At 47.5% G+C, this 16,561-nt stretch overlaps 1 protein-coding gene across 12 annotated transcripts in view; it reads left to right on the forward strand.

The window, feature by feature from the left end:
- The window catches only part of fbrsl1 (fibrosin-like 1), a 220,031-nt gene that overhangs the window by 185,248 nt on the left and 18,222 nt on the right, over positions 1 to 16,561 (forward strand). For all 12 annotated transcript variants that reach the window (XM_062562469.1, XM_062562464.1, XM_062562466.1 and 9 more), the window contains one exon: positions 3,360 to 3,408. In XM_062562469.1, the coding sequence (XP_062418453.1) occupies positions 3,360 to 3,408 (49 nt within the window). The remainder of the gene's footprint in view (positions 1 to 3,359; positions 3,409 to 16,561) is intronic.

A 16,561-nucleotide genomic window follows, 5' to 3' on the forward strand; every position in this document is an offset into this window, starting at 1 on the left:
CTCCGATTTTCTAAATTAATTAGCTTGCTGTGTTGTTAAGTAGAAGCGATGTGTGTACATGGTGAATGTTCTCCCTCCCTGCAGCCCCCGCATCTTTGCTGTGACAGCAAGTGCATTTTGCCTCGCTGTAAATGTCTCACTTATTGCTAGCGAAGGTTTCTGCCTCTCTGCTTTCGCTCCGCGGCTCTGCTATTATCAAGGGATTCCTGCAGCCAATAAGTCATTGGTGCTCAGGGAAGTTGGGGACTTTTTAAAACAAACAGCAGTGTAATTTGTAATTTGGCATTTGCTAAATCTGAGAATTATGGTTCGGTATGTTGCTCTTTAGGGAGTTAGCACCCTCCCATTGATGCAGGGTTTACTGGCTCGGCTCCCTCTTTGGCCTCTTTTTTTTTTTCTTTCACCCTCTTATTCTTTTAACGCCTGCCGAGGAAACGGAAGGATTTCACAGCTGCTGAGAGCTGGGCCCCGGCTGGGCCCTATGACCTCCTTCTTGCTTCCCCCCCCCCCTCCCTCTGTCTCACTCCCTTTTTTTTTCTCCCTCTCTCCAGCAGTCTCTTTCCTAAGGGAGCTCTTGTGTGGCTCAGAGGAAGCTGAATCATAAAGCATGGCTAATGAATAGAATAGGGAAGGAAAGCTGAGGCCTGCTGACGGCCCTCCAGAGGGGAGGCCGGGCCCCCTGAAGCCCCAGGCTCAGATAGCAGACGGCCCCCTCAAAGGTCAGCCTTCCTGCGGCCCGCTCCGAGGGCTTTTGGCTCCCAGGCAATGTGGCTTGAATTTACCCCATTATTTCTTTTTTTTATGTTTATATTTCCCTGTTTCCTTTGGAAAAGCTGGCCTTTGTTCCTCTCTTTTTTCTTTTTATATATTTTTCCTGTCTCGTCTTTCCCCCCGTCGGTCAGGGTTGCCTCAACAAAGAGAGTGTGAAGAATTTGTTATACATGACCTCTGTACACCGCAACCGCAGGCAGCTCAGACTGCCAGCAGCACAGCCCCGTGAAAAAATGTCAACTTGACCAGTGAAACCCACAAAGTTCTACAAAAACAACAGCTCACCAAATCAGGGCTCTGCTTTGACATGCCTTTTTAAGAAGTGCTTTTGTAAGGCGGCCTTGTAATTGTGGATTACAGGACTGACTCATGCAGGCTTGGCAGGTGCAAAACACCGCTTTCAAACCTAGATATTGGTTGTTTAAGTTACTTGGAACATGCTTGGTAAATAAAGCGGCTCACTGCGCACTCAAAGGAACAGGAATGAGGAGAACTAGTTCCTCTTGGCACGGGGCAAACGCGGCATTTCATGTTCTCTTTCCCTGGAACGTTGTGTCTGCATTGCTCTCTGGATAACCACCCAGGTCATAACAGTTGTTTTAACTGCTGTACTGAGTCATGGCATGACCCGCCCTGTCTTTTTTTTTTTTGCTTTTGCGACCCCGTGCCACACTAAGCAAGTCCCCGAGCCAGCTCCCGTGTCCATTTGACAAGCTTCATTTCATTCTGAGCCCACATTTTCTCCCAGGGCCTCCGGGGGCCGTGATTCAGGGCTGAGGTTGTGCTGCTGCGCTGCTGAGGCTTGGTACTGGAGCGTTTAATGTCGTCCAAAGCTAACAAAGAGCCTGTGTTGTAGCCTGGCGCCCGGTTCTGGGAGACTGAAACAGGGCAATGCACAGCACTCTTTTCTTTCCTCTTGACGTTTCGCGCCTCGTCTACTGTAAGAGGAAACAGGAAATATCTCCTTTCAGCTGCGTATTTGGCCTCCGCTAAAGAGGTGTTATTGACCTCCGAGGTTTGCATCAAGCGTTTGACCTTCCTCAAACACAATGGTTGACGAAATGTACAACAGACTGTAGTTGATTAACGTCGAACACAGTAGCAAAGGGTGAGGTTCATTGCTTAAAATAACACTGAAAGAATCTGATAGCATTGAACATAATGTTGGCATGATTAAAATCATGATTCGGCTGTGAGACAAGACGAGCGACTTGCTGATGTCATTAGTCACCGTGTTGTATTTACCTTACGGGTTGGGTCCATAGCTTCCAACGGATCATTTTACGGCGATCTTTGCCGAGACAACCGTTGCATCATGCTTTAGTTGTCCTCCACTATGGCTTTCATCAGTATTTCATGTGGCCCACGTTGTGAATTAAGCAAATTGTTGAGACAAACAGACAGACAAACACGGGGGAAAACAGCAACACAGTGGCAGTGAAGAAGAAATTGGGAGGTCCTGGAAAGAAGAGGCCGTCCTCAAAACACTTGTGGAGAGCTAACACGGATGCCAAGGACGGCCATCTGTGTTTACAAAATGATTTGCTTTCTCTTTTTGTCTCTGTCGCTCTTGCACTCGCTCTGATTCACTGTTCATTCTTTACATATGCTCCTTTTGTGCCGCATAAAACACAAGCATGGCAGTTAAGGACAATCGGGCCCTTTGGGCTGAACGTATGTTCAGCTCTAGCTTATTTGAAGTGTGCAGAACCCGGATGAGAAGCGAGCAAAGCGGAGGGAAAACCCGTATAGGCTCATATTTCAGGCCGAGGCGGATTTTCTTTGTTAATATAAAATTCCGAGCACACCGTTTTTCTCTTTAGTATCTTGCATTATACAAGGCTTTGCATTGATTTAGTCCTTTTTGGTCAGAGTTTGTAAACATTTCCCATCTGGCCAGAGAACACGTGTTTTGATATAGTTGCTGCTTGCCAGAATCACCGTATTCATCTCAAGCAGAAGAGAAAATACCTGCCAGTGTTTAGGTCAGAACGGCTCCACTCACTTTATGGCACGATGGGTTTTTTTCTCTCAAGTTTGCTAACCTCAATTTTTAGCCCGAGGTTTCCGGCGCTCACTGTCATAGCACCCATACGAGTAACAACAATCATGTTGTTCAGCTAGCATCTGCCCACTTCCAGCACCGGCCGGTTTTAGAGTATAACCGCATCTTCTGCATGCGATTGGTTGTTCTGTTCAAAGAACAAAATGCGACTTGTGAGCGTGCAGGAGCCTTTGTGCTCTGATGCTGCAGAGCCACTTCACCGGCGTCTTCCGTCTTTGACGGCATTTCTTCTGAGGATTTTCAGGTGGCACAACAGTGCCACCTAATGTTGCCTCGACAGGAGAAAGCTCAGCAGGGACCATCGGGTAGAGAAGGAGCTCTTCTCCTTGGATGATTTAGTATTTTGAAATAGCAGATGGACTTTTTCTTGCAGTTCTTGCAGTACTTTTGATGAATTCTGATGATAATAATATTTTGGCCATTTTATAATTATTGTTTTTTTTATTGGATCGACCAAACTTGTTTACCGATTCAGCTCATCTGACAAATCCACTCATGGTCTCCGTTCTGATTTTTTTCCCAGGTGTCGGATGTAGGATCGGAGAAGCTCTTTTCCCCCACCACACCCAAAGGTAAGAGCCTGCCCTGTTCTTTCACCATTAGGTCTAACCTGTTCTTCCTCGTTCATACTAATAACAACAAATTGTGTTTTTCGAATGAGTCTAAATCTCCTCTACTCTAATCCTGCAGCTGCCATTTAAATGTAAATGTCAGTAGATATAAACACGGTCTGGTGACTACATATGCATACATTTTTGCCTAAGCACAGAGTGGCGTTTGCTGGACGACCCCGCCAAAGGCTTAGCCCTCCTACATATTGGTTCATTAGAGGGGATTTACAGCCTCCCTGCCACATGCTCCCCCCGAATGGGAACTTCCCTCAGGCAATACAAGCTCTCTGACAGCAGGCCTGGACCATAATAGATGCCAAAGGAAAAAGGGAGAAAGAGCTTTGTCAGCCCCCCAGACGACATAGACTCAGTGTTGTGCACTAACATATGCACGTATATGGATTATAAAGGTTTTGCATTTTTTACGTTCATGCATGATCTCACGTCATTGGGTGCGTTTGTGTGTACATGTGTGTCCAACATGTGACATGTGTTGGTGTACGCTATCTTGGTGTAGAATGTCGACACCTGCATATTCTCTAAATGATGCTAGCCAGGTCAGAGCAGGGAGGGGGTTAGGGGGGGGGTTAAAATGTGTCAAGTGGATGCAGGGAGGCGGGGAAGGAAGAGGCGCGATCAGCCTACTAGTGACAGATAGCAGCATGCAGACCACGTCCCCCCCGGGCAGGAAGCAGGGCCATTAACACAGGCTGAGGGCGAAGGAGGTGGAGGGTAGACAAGTGTTTACTGAGGTTATGTGAGGAGAGTTTGGGAGGGGGGATTTCTGCTGGACAGAAGGGGCAAAAAAAATCGTAGAAAAGTTTGTAGTAATGTGTTTAACGTGTTGAACATGTTGTGAGCTAATGGTAGCACTTTTTATAGATTATTAGCACATGAATAAAGGTAATTGTTACCGGCAAAAGAGGAGCATCAGTGTAAATGTATCTCCTGCCTTTTGAAAACAACAAATTGAATCCACCTTCACATGAAAACATCCACTGTGAAAGCGACATTCTCTCTAAATAGCCTCAGAAAGGGGTTGCTTGGTTTAGCACAACGGTTGGGACTGCTAAGTGGAACAGCATGGCGGACAAGGAGGAGGGAAACCAGGCTTGTCGGCTGTGTGATGGAGTTGACCCGTGACCAGCGTCAGCCTCGTGAAACCCGTGTTCACAATGACAATGACTTCCAGACTTGCATTGCTTTAGAAGATAACTAGTCCGTGTCCAGACCCTGTTCCATTCTCCATCGGGGCAGATGGGCTGCTGCTGCTGTCAGGATGTTGACTTATTTTCCCCTGCATGCCCGTACGGAACATGGCTGCATGTGAAGAAGCGCTAGTACAGTGGCACATACACACTCAAATACCCCGTCCGTGTCAGCTGGCAGACCGAGGGCTCTGTGGATCTTGCTAATGTGCACACAAGGCTGAGGATTAGGACTTTGGAATTACATCCAGACAATCCAATCAGTCTCTCAGGAGTCTCTCTTGATTGTCACACAGATCATCCAGATCCTGTTTGGGTAATGTGTAAGAAGGGCACCAGCTTAGAATTAGGGGTTAGAAAGGGTGAGGCGGAAAAGAAATAAACAGTTTGAGGAAGTGATTTGGTGACGATGTTATCACGCTACAATGGCAGAGCTGCCCCCAGCCGGCTCTTTTCTTCCATTCCAATGTTGTTTTGAGCTGTAATGGATTTGAGGACAGTGTTTGTTTTTGGCCTAAACTGTTTCTTCTGTGTGTGTGTGTGTGTGTGTGTGTGTATAATACAAAGCAGCCCACAGGCTGTTTTCCTCTGGTTTAGAATGCAGCGTATGTGTCCCATTACCGGTCTCGCTCACGGTCCTGTGGGACCAATGAAAAGCCAGCTTTCCTCTGATCACCGGGCCTGTCGTGCTGTTGGCTTGGAGACACTCACAGATGCACACAAACATCATGGCGCACATAAATATATAATGCTGTGATGATGTTTGGCTTGTACATTTCTCTAGGTAATGAGTGTTATTTCAGTTAACTCTTCCTCGACTTTCAACACAGTGCCCCTTTCTGAACTTTTATTTTTGCGAGCAGTTACGACTACAAACGGTTGAGGTTAGGTCCAAATTGCACACAGGCCCACAGTCTGTCATGTTAATGAAACGGTCCGGGGTTAATAGAGGAGAGGAAAGACCAACATAGTAATCAGCGACGGCAGAGTGCTGTAATTATTCACACAGAACATGGCTTTGGCCGAAACCCAGACACCGTTGCCTTTTTACTCTCATATTTGCTTTTCGTCATCTCCACATCGCAAGATTACAGTACGGATAAAACCAGCTAATCGCATCTGTAATAACACACCGCGCACCACGCAGTTGGATCCTGTTACCCAACAGCGACGGCTAGTTCTGCTGAAGGCTCTGTCTGTGCTGGTGAGCCAGAGAGGAAGGTACAGCAAAGGGCAGGTATTACCCAACATTGTTATCTGCTATTGTTTGTTTGTTTCCAGTCTTAAACCTCCTGCAAGTTATTGATTTCCTGGAGGATGGCATGTTTAAGTAAAGCGCTATGGTGACTTATGCTCCACTCAGGCCTGCTCTTATTGAGTTGCAGCCCAGAGATGAGCGTTTTCACTTGCTCGAAGGCAAATGAGAAGCTAAATGTAGCTGCTGAGGATGCACAGGGCACCTCCACAGAGCCCAGATAAACACCTCACTGGTAGGCCCGTCCTGTAACATATCACAATGCAAAGCTTATCGAAGTGGTAGGGAGTTATCGCCCGGAAATGTCTTGGAAGAACACTTTGGCGTCTTCAGTGACCATGTTGAATGTTGTACCCGCGGGGTTCCCTGCCCCCCCTCTTGAACTCCGGGTTGCCGCTATCCTAGCTAGGTGCTGCCTGCTCCAGTGAGTGGGTGAGCCTGTGTGGTGTGCGGTCCATCAGACCAACCTGGGGCATCTTGGGACAGCAGGAGCAAGATTGGTAGAAAACCCATTTCTGAAGTGGATTTGTGCCCTTGTAATCCTGATTAATTTTGACCCGTTGTGCTCATTTTAAACAGAGCATTACAGTAAGCGTGAACACAGCAAGCTCCGGGGCGAAACCAGGAGCTTAGCGGCTTTGCGAGGCTTAGCTGCAGATGGCATTTTAAGCCGGACTTAATAAATTGTTTCCATTAAACTTACCGGCCCACACATACTGGATTAGACCAGAGGAACAAAAGAAGGAGAGTGTGCAGGAGAAGAAGAGAGGGGGGAAGGGCACACACAACTGCCAGCATGCACATCTGACTCCGTTAACATCTCTCTGAGGCCACATGAAAGGTGAGGACGAAGTTAGCGTGGTTCTTCAGGGAAATAGAGGCTTTTGGACATGAATGAAAATCCACTCACTTTAGATCTCTTGCTCGTCAGGGATGTTGGACCAATTTGCCTAATTGACACAGAAGTAAACAAACAAGATGCATAAACCATTTAGCTTGGCAGTGGATTTAGGGCTTATCCTCTAACTGTTTATATATAAACACATTAGCAATGCTGTAGCTTAAGGATTTAGGTTCTGGCCATACCCTTGTTTTTTCTTCTTCTTTTGAGCCCTTTTTCTCATATATCAATCTTCTATTGTAGGAAATCAATTCCTCATGGTTGAAGCCCGCCTCTCTCTCCCCTCTTCCCTCTTGAATCTGAGACCCACCTCTGTCATTCCTCCCTCCCCCATCAGCTCACGGCATGCTCCCTAAGCTCTCATTATGTGCTACACAGTCCAGTGTCCCCGTGCCGAATCGTTAATCAACCGCTGTGGGTGCAGGCCCGCTCTCTCAATAGGTGCTGAGTGGCCTTTGTTCCACCACTGCTGTTTGCTGCATGTCAATAAAATAGCAACAGCCTCCTCCTCCTCCTCCTCCTCCTCCTTCTCCTCCTCTCAGTTACCTTCACCAGCCATAGTTACGGGCCTGCCCCTACAGTGCATGCTTCCAGGAAAATGCCACCCAGTCCCACCTGCTGGACTCTGAATGAAAGAGAAGGGAGGGATGCTGGTCATTTGAGAAAAAAAAAGGGAGCGGCAAGGTCGGGGGCAGAGGGGATTCGGGGGGGCGTATCAGCCACAGCGAAGTCGTTGATAGAGCATGTTTGTATTGGACTGGGCGGCTCTCCTCTGGCCAGGTCACTGTAATGTATCACTAACCTCGGCAGCCTGCCTGACTGTGTGCAGCCTGTCACCCATTAAATAATGAATGGAGGTTGACCCTGTGACCAACTAATCAGCTTTTCGCCACTGTTGAATCAGGAGTGAGTGGCGGTGGATGAAGAGTGTCGCTGGCTGGCTGGCTGGCTGGATGTTGTTGTAAAAACACAAGGACCGCAAGGACTTCCCAAAGACAGATTAGCAAACGCTCCTATTGAAAGTAGGCCGTTGAATTTCTTTGACCAAATCCAGGCAGCTTGCGAGACATCCAATAAACCATCCCTCTTGCCTCCAGCACCACGTCACTTGTTACTGAGCTTCAACGGTACTTTGTGTGTTCTCCTGATTTGTATTTAAATATTAAAGCGGTACAAACACCGAGCAGAGAACAGAGAGCGGATAACACTTCAGTTCGGGGATAGAAAAGAAGAAGAAAGATTATGGCTTGTTTCTTTATTAATCTCTGCGTTATTACTCCTCACAGGCATCGGACAGTTTATGAGCTGGGTGATTCGTTTTTTGAAGGGAAAGGGGCCGATATCAATGTCCCCTTTATTGATAGTGCTAACGCTGTTCGTGAAGCCATCCCTGTCTGAAAGATGAAAATAAATAGGGGGAGCCTGGCGGAGAGACAACAGGTGTTTAATTATTAATTGAGCCATTACTGACAGAGATTGCCTTTTTTGATTTAAAGCAGGAAGACCTGCTTCGGGGACAGAAAAAGCAATTACAGAATCCCCAGCTTGCACCGCCGCTGCCCAGCGTTTCACCGTACACTGCAAGAGAGGAGTGAAAGGAGACAAAACACTCCCACACACACACACACACACATATCCATTTGCACCGCAGTGGTCCATAAATTATTTTAATTCTTCAATATTTATGGCGTTTTAAATTACGATTACAACGTCATGTACTATTTATGTAGCTCAAAGTGGCAGGCAGTCAGAGGGAGCGAGCCACATTACCCACAATCCCTCTATGGCCTGCCACCTTGAAGGGCTGAAGGGAATTGTTTGGTCTTATATGCTTCAGGATGTGATGTCAAAACTGCACAGGCTCTTACAAGCCGCTTGTTTTTCAAAGACACTCCTGATTTTCTATGCACGGCAATTAGAAAGCTTGTAAAATCAGTGCTGATATGTCATGCTTTCCCTGGGCGCTCTCATTGGCCCCTGTAGAGCACTATTATATCCATTAGGAAAGCAACTGGTCGGTGCGGAGACCCTGGTGTGCATGAAATATTAACTTAGCCCCCCGTTTAGAGTATTGGTTCATCGCTGATCGAGCTTCAATCGTGAAACAAACTCTGAGCGATAATGTATTACACGTCAGAACGCTTGACACCCGTCAGTCAATCCTATCGGTGTCAGCGAGCCCTTGGGTGGTGGACAGCTGTTGTGACAGAAAACGGGAGTCACACTGAGGGCTCTGTGATTAGGCCTCATTGTGTGACTGTGTGTTCATTGACTGGATATGGATTTAGCTCCAGCTGTGGAGAGGGAGCAGTTACACAATCGCTACAGGCCACGGGGGAGTTTTCGGATAAGTTGTCGGGGGGCATGACCAGCACTTTTGGCCCCGGTCTCACTATTACAGCTTCAGTGTATAATGCCTGGGGTGCAACATCTTTGAGTTGTGCATCTCACTGTTAAGAACAGGTTGGTATATACAGAGAGCTTTACAGGGTACACGGTCATCTGCTATACCCAACAGAGGCCAATGTCTCCTTTTGGGGTTTTCAGTGCTGTCCCTTCAGTTTGGGTTAGATGATGAAATACCAGGTTACTGCCATCCCGGGCCCCTTGCTTGCCACGCCATCAGCAGCATTGTACAACATGATTGAAGAAAAGCACATGTGAGGTTATGTGGCTTTGACCCAGAGGTATAACTCTGTTTTATTAGTCCAGCTATGAACCGCCACAACACAGCCGCCCCGAGAGATTCTCAATGTTGAAATCAGTTCACGACCATCACTGTCATTGCGAATATAGAGCTTTCGGCCTACGCACACTGAGCATCGCAGAGAAATCACGATTGGACAAATCAATGTTTCCCATTGAAGCTGTGTGATGAACCCAACCCTTCTTAGTTGCTCGTCTTAGCTGTGTGAAGGGAGCTGGTGCCTCCCCAGCGAGGGAGGAAATCAGACGGTGCCTGACTATAAAAGGCTTTGTAGCAGATAAGCTGCAGCCTCCCAGTTAGCATAAACCACTGGGTTGACTCTCATCTTGTTTGGGAATCACCATTGGCGAAAATGGATGTAGGCTCTGTGTTTTCTTTTCTTTTAGAGAGGATAAAGGGAAGAATTTAGGGTAACTTTGGAGAGCTGTAGCTCTCACCACATCTTCTGTCTAATCTTAATCTCCATCTCCCTCTCCTCCAGTGCAGCCGGCTGCAGTGTGGAAGACGTTCCTATTGTTCACTTGGAATAATACATGACCAGCGTCTTATCACTACTGTCAGGCCTGAAATGTAAATCGTGTCGCCTGTGATCACTTGTTTTTCTTGTTTTTAATCCTTTATTCCAAACTCCAGCCTTTCTGCCAGAGAGAGTGGGTACCCCACCCCCACCCCCTCCCCCCCTGCATTTGTTTGAAGATCCCCGGTTCCCCCGCCATGCGCGTTTTAAGCTCATCTGTGTTGAGCGGTACGGAGCCAATGTTGTTTGCAGATGACGCGGTGACGCTCATTGACGAAGCCAGATGGTAGGCGATTGTGGCCAAACGCGAAGCTTGGATAATGTACAATCGCTGGCACGGGGACCCATTGTCAGCCGAGATGGATATTATAAACATGCTTGTAATGGATTGGACATTTTGGGAAGCCCTTCACACGGGCTTGTAAAGATGGGGAAAACCATTGCCAGGAACAGAACGGATGTGAAACGCTTTTGGTTCCATGATGGACAAGACAAATCCACGTATTGCAAGAACGCCTCAGCGAGGATTCTGGGTAGAATCGAGATGGGCTCAGGAAACAAGATCCTAGATTAAGCTGAAAAATCATCAGGCCGTATGAAATGTTTTCCTAGACTTTCCAGGTGGTCCACGTACAATATGTTGTTTCGGCGGTACATGCCTTTCCAGTTGCAGCATATTAGCATCCATGTTTTTTTTCAATGTCTTATCATGAAGCAATGTTGCAGTACAGTATGACAGGGAGCTGGGTTTGAGGCCCTGAACTCAACACTTGTTTAAAGCAGCATCCCAACACCCTCCGCTGAGAAAGGGACTGTGTTCTGTTGTTTCACTGGAGAAAAGGGCCTTTAATGGTTCCAGTGTTTGTGGTGGTAATTCACTGACACACAGTGAGAGCGGAATTTTGGCCATTTCAGGGAAGTAAAAAAAAAAAGAAGATAATATGCACAGTGGTCCACTCCAATATTCAAGCGGTCATCTGTTTGGCTGTTGTTTTTGGCTAATGGTGAATTCCCAGCGCTGGGGCCCGGTGGCGGGGCCCCTAATGGCCTCTGAATGGCTGTAAAACCCCACTAAACAGAGCATGGGCTCCAACCTCCCTGGCTGCTGGCGCAGTGCTGCTGTGTCGACGGGCGAAGAGCAGAACTGGAAATTCACTGATGTTGGCTTTGGAACGGAACGAAAGAAATATCTCCAATTTCACATGACCAATGGGAAGGTGTATACAGAGCAATATTGGCAGTATTGGCAAGGGCCGGACAGATATATACGGTTTTGGTAATATTTACCTTTTGTCCAAATTTGTCTTTTCCACCTCTATAAAATACAGTATAAAATTGAGATTGGGTCTGATTTTTGTGTTTTATTGGCACAAGAACCTGCTATTTATATTTATTGTAAACTTATTGACCAGCAAACCAAAACTAGTCATCTTCCAGTTCAGTCCAGAACTATCAGCGCTGATATTTTCAAAAGGGCACATCTGTTGAAGCCTAACACTGACAAATTACATCAAAATCATGGGCCCCCCGCGTTTATGGAAAAGATCTATATAGGGCTATCGCTAATGACACAGGTATTGACCTATCAGCTGTTAAGTGCATGGCGAGTGCTGAAGTGCCCTGGGTTCCTTATCAGCCCAGGAACATTGTATTAGTGTGCTGGGTTGGCCCGGCACTAAACTAATCCGGGCAGCAGCTGCCACCGGAGCCAAGGTAGAGTGGACATGTATTTCAGGGAAGATGAGCCATCTGGGTTTTGACTTTATGGTGCTTAAAACACACTCTCAAGTGTGACACCCCCGGCACTTACCTTTTAGCCGCACACAATAATCTAAGCGCCGGGCCACTAAAGCGGGGGGGGGGCCTTTCCAGGAGGTTTTACGGGGGTTTGATGTGATGTGGAGCCCCCGCTTCGACGCGGATTCATGAAACGGTCAGACACACTTGGCAGATTGATTTGGATTCCTCTAACTCTTTCAGTGTTGTTTTGTCATCTGCTGTCTGAAATATGTCGAGCAGAAAGAAAAGTGTGTTTCTGTGTTTTTGGCCCGTGTGCCAGCCTGCCTTGCTCGACACGTTGCCGGGGCCTGGTGTTGTCTTTTTTTTCCTTCTTTTTCTTTTCCCCGGCGTAGTCTGTTTCATCTCCCCAGCGATTACGCTCGTTGCGGAGTCCAATTTCGCTCCGGTTTCGCCATGCAGCCCACTCCGCTCACAGACACACTCGCATTTCCCCAAACTGACAAACAAATCAATTCTTCAGTTGCCGCGTTTGGAAACGCCGCGGTGAAATGCGGGCCGCTCAAAGCAGCCCCGAAAGCGTGCAGGCTGTTGTTAATGTTCCTTGTCCATACGGATTGAGGGAGCCAGGGTCTCACACCGCTTTCTGCATGTGTGGCTTAAGGCATAAGAGACGTTGGGTTTAGGTCAGCAGCAGCCCTAAAGGTCAGAATACATATATATATATATATATAGATATATATATATATATATATATATCTTCTCCCACTTCCATCTCTCCTGCCTTACTAACAAACCTCTTTCTCCCTCCGCCTGGGTCACTTTATCCCTAATTTCACTAACATCCTCTCTCTGTCTCTTCAAGAATGATGAATGGGGTCTAAGGAAGGACAGCAAAGGAGAAACTTGATACACCCTCCAATTGTCGCTCCTTTCTTGCAATGGTGGAGGACATGGAAGTGAAAAGAGGCGAGAGATTTTGAGGACAATTGTGTGTGTGTGTGTGTGTGTTTTGTTTAACTGAGCTCTGTATGAGAGCTATTCCAAACATCTCCACCTCTGTCCTCGGAGTGTGTCATCAGCCGTGACATGTAATAGAACCACAACTGAAGTCTACTTTCACATAGCATCAAGCTTGGATTGTTGCAGGAAAAAAAAGGCTAAAAAAAAGCAGTTATTTTGGTGTGCAACCGTTAGCGGGGGGGTGGGGGGGGTGGGGAAATGGCAGCTTTAGTCTGGTCTTGAACAGCTGCTGGGTCTCCATCTGTAAGCCTAATTACACAACAGCACCCCAGGAGCAGCTCAGCAGCAGGCTCCTCCTATAGAAGAGGCATTCATTTCATCAGCGTGTCTATACCGGACTGTGTGTTGTTTTTTTCGCCCGGAGATGTGCGAAACCTAATCCAAAGCACTTTAATGCACACGGGTGTGCTATCTTTGGACAAATAGTCCCCTAAGATCTTAACCTTTTGCGTTCACCCACATTTCCCCTACACTCAAGATCATCATTCACTGTGCTATACAAAATAGTGCATTCAAAGTATTTTTTTTTTCATATAGTTTTGGTAGTCAAACAGTATTTTCTTTTGTGGGGAGTGCAGGTCATATTTGTACAGCCCAACGCAATGCAAAAGTGTGGTAGTTGATTGACGGATCTCGGGCAGTAGCCGTTGACACCTATAGAATACCACCTCTTTGGAAAGACGGGTGCTTCTGCATACTACTGTCAGGGGGCATCATTTGATATTTTTAAAATGGCTGCTGTTTTTGCATGAAGCAGGTGAATAGCTCAGGCAACATTTTAGTCTGAACCGCAGCTTGTAAATTCAAATACCGACCAACCCTTTTATCTGATAACACATGAGGAAACATGATATGTTGGCAAAGATGTTTGTTCTACCACTTTCATGGCATCAAGTTGCAATGGCCGCAGATGTCAAAACAGTAAATGAGGTATTGCGGCTGGTTAGGAGCTGTCAACATCCCATTGTTGCTTTACTTTCTGAGCAGGTAGTGAAAATGGAGACGGAGGAGGAACAGAAAGGCATGCAGGCTCTCTCAGCCCACTGTCATGCCACTTAGGATTTGTTGAAGGATTTTCACCCAGCCATTTCCCTTCCATTGAAGAGTAATCAGTGTGGCGCTGAAAGCGAATATTACATCCACTTAGAGGCATGTGGGCTCCATGCATGTTCCTACATGAAATGAGGATGGAAAGCCTCGCTCCTGTTCACACGCCCCTTCCTTTCTGCTCCAACCTGGTGCTCGCCTGGCAAAATCTCTCCTGTCATTGTGTCTCACGTATCGTTCTCACCTACCTCCCTTACCAACCAGTTGGTGGGCTCACAGAGAAAGCTCTCCTGCGGGGCACCAGAGTGATCATTTTCAGGCGTTATGCAAGCCTAAGTAGCGCTGACGCGCTGCAGCCCACACTGCGATCCACATCGGCCCGCGGAGAGACTCTGATGAAGGTCTTGTAGGTATGGGAGACGCAGGGAGGCTGCAACTGTCCTCCCACCGCTGTGCGGTGGTGTTGGAAGCAGGAGTTAAGTCTTTTACCAGAAGTGGCAGGCGTTGTCTCCAGTCACCTCGTTAATTGCAGCACCACGTCCACTGTCGTAATCAATCGAGACAGCTGCCGCTGCGGCGTTCGAGTCCATCAGGCAGGCGCGCCGTGCTAATTAATGAAATGATAAGGCGAGTGCCTGCATCATTTCGCAAATAACTCCTGAAGGCTCCTCTGCTTTTAAACATGAGATGAATTTTTAACGTTCAGATCTCCCCTCCCCCTTTCCCTGCCTGTTGCCTGTCCGTCCCCAGCGGACTCAGGCTAAGAACAGTCACCCTGGGGTCGGTGACAGCGAAAGGAGGTCAAATTCCTGACGGGCAGGGTGGGCTGTGTCAGAGGAGCCACGAGACTTGAGCTGTTCTGTCCCTGAGATCCAAGATGTCCACCCTCTTTTTATTCAGGCGAGCCCAGTGGCACGCACTGTGGATAAACCCAGCTGTGTTCTCCAGCTCAGCTCTGCAGCCAGAGGTTAATGACGGTTCCACGTTGCTTTTAGAGGGCCGCGGGACCTTAGACGACACAGTCAACGTTTAGACGCTTTCTCTTCGCTGGTCTGTCTTTCCCTCCTCTTGAATTTGAAGATGTGCCTGGCGTGATTTGCCTCCCTTTCACAACACTGGCACGGATGCCGTGAGAGGTGAATCTGTGCATATGCGCCCCGCGCCATATGGCCGGTGTTTGAGTTGGGATCCAATATGCACAGGAAAAACCGATTCCCCCCCGCAGCTCGAGCTGCCAGCTCTCTGAAATGAACATTAGGTTCTCAATTTATGCCTTGGCTTTGACTGTAAACGTGTTACAGCTTAACACCCATCCCCATTCTGCTGCCATCCACTCCTTTTGTCAGCTGCGGCAAAGAGACAGAGAGAAATAATTGAAACGTGCCAGCTGTCCCCACTCTTTAGCTATCTTGGCCGGGCTTTTTCCTCGTCCACTCTCCCATTAACATCTCTGAGTGATTTGCAAAAACGCCGCCTTGGCTCCCCTCGTTACCAGCTTGGAGATGCTCGAGGCAGATTAAATAGTGTGAGGGAAAGCAAGCCATTGCAAATTTCTCCTATGATTTTATTATTAGCACAATGATTCAACACAGCTCAGCCCTTCTGTTCCTCTCATACAAAATATTTTTTGTTGAAATCACCCCACCTTTTTTTTTTAATGAAAGAATACCTCACAGCAACAAAGTGTTGATTGCCAAGACTGCGGTTTCCTGCCTCCTGCCAGTATCTGTTATAGCCATCTTCCACAGTCACTCACTCATGAGCTAAGCCTCGGCTCTGTGCAGATTGCTTGTCTAGAGAGGAACAAAAACCAAATCATTGTGAGCTCAACCGTCGAGAGCAGTGGGAGACGCATGGCGTCGGCGTGCGTTCTCACATACCTCCCGCATCCTCCAACGTCTTTCGGCAGATATGCAGCTTTATTTAAATATCGGTCTGCTCGTGTTCCTTATTTGATCAGTGCCTTGACTGTTTGTGCCTTAGCAAAGCCACGGAGGGAGCGAACCGCAGTGTTTGCCTACTACATGAGAGCACCCAGTGGCCTAAATCTTCTCCTGGCCCCCAACCCCTCGTGCTACGGGGAGAATTTGCATACCCTTGTGTTTATTCTGAACACGCTTTTTGCATGCAGGTTCTATTTCCCTAGCTCTTGTATATACTGGCTTTGTGGCATGGTGAGCAGGTAATTTATGTTACTCACTGATTTGCATTCACAGCATAACTTTGTTAAGGGTTTTAGTCGGAGGCTGAATGAGGATCTCCTCTAGGGTCCTTGTCTCATTCAGGATCGTTGGGGCCATTTGCAGGTAGCCAGGTGTGTATTTGAAACAAAGTGGTTGAGCCAAATGTTTTCGAGGGAATGTTTTGAAAGGCTGTAGTTTTGCAACTCAAAGCATTTGAGAGTAGAATAATGTAGGACTGCCCTACAGGGCTTGTGCATTGTGTTCTTGAAATGGCATGTGTCAACAGACTAGGCCTTAGAGGCAAATCCTGCTCACAGTGAGGAGCCCTGTTGTCCTTCACTGAAGTCTCTTTGATGATGACACCCGGCCCATCCTGGTCCAGCTCAACGCCAAGCCATTCCAGACTGGTCCAAGCCATTCAAGGCCATGCCATCTGGCTACACGAAGACCACATAGGACCAGAACGGTGCCAGCTCCCTAGATGTTCCACCGGGACAAACAGGGTGACGGGGTATTGTGAGCAGGAACAGCTGTGT

Source organism: Pungitius pungitius, chromosome 5 (assembly GCF_949316345.1).
Source record: "Pungitius pungitius chromosome 5, fPunPun2.1, whole genome shotgun sequence".
In the NCBI taxonomy this organism is placed as follows: Eukaryota; Metazoa; Chordata; class Actinopteri; order Perciformes; family Gasterosteidae; genus Pungitius; species Pungitius pungitius.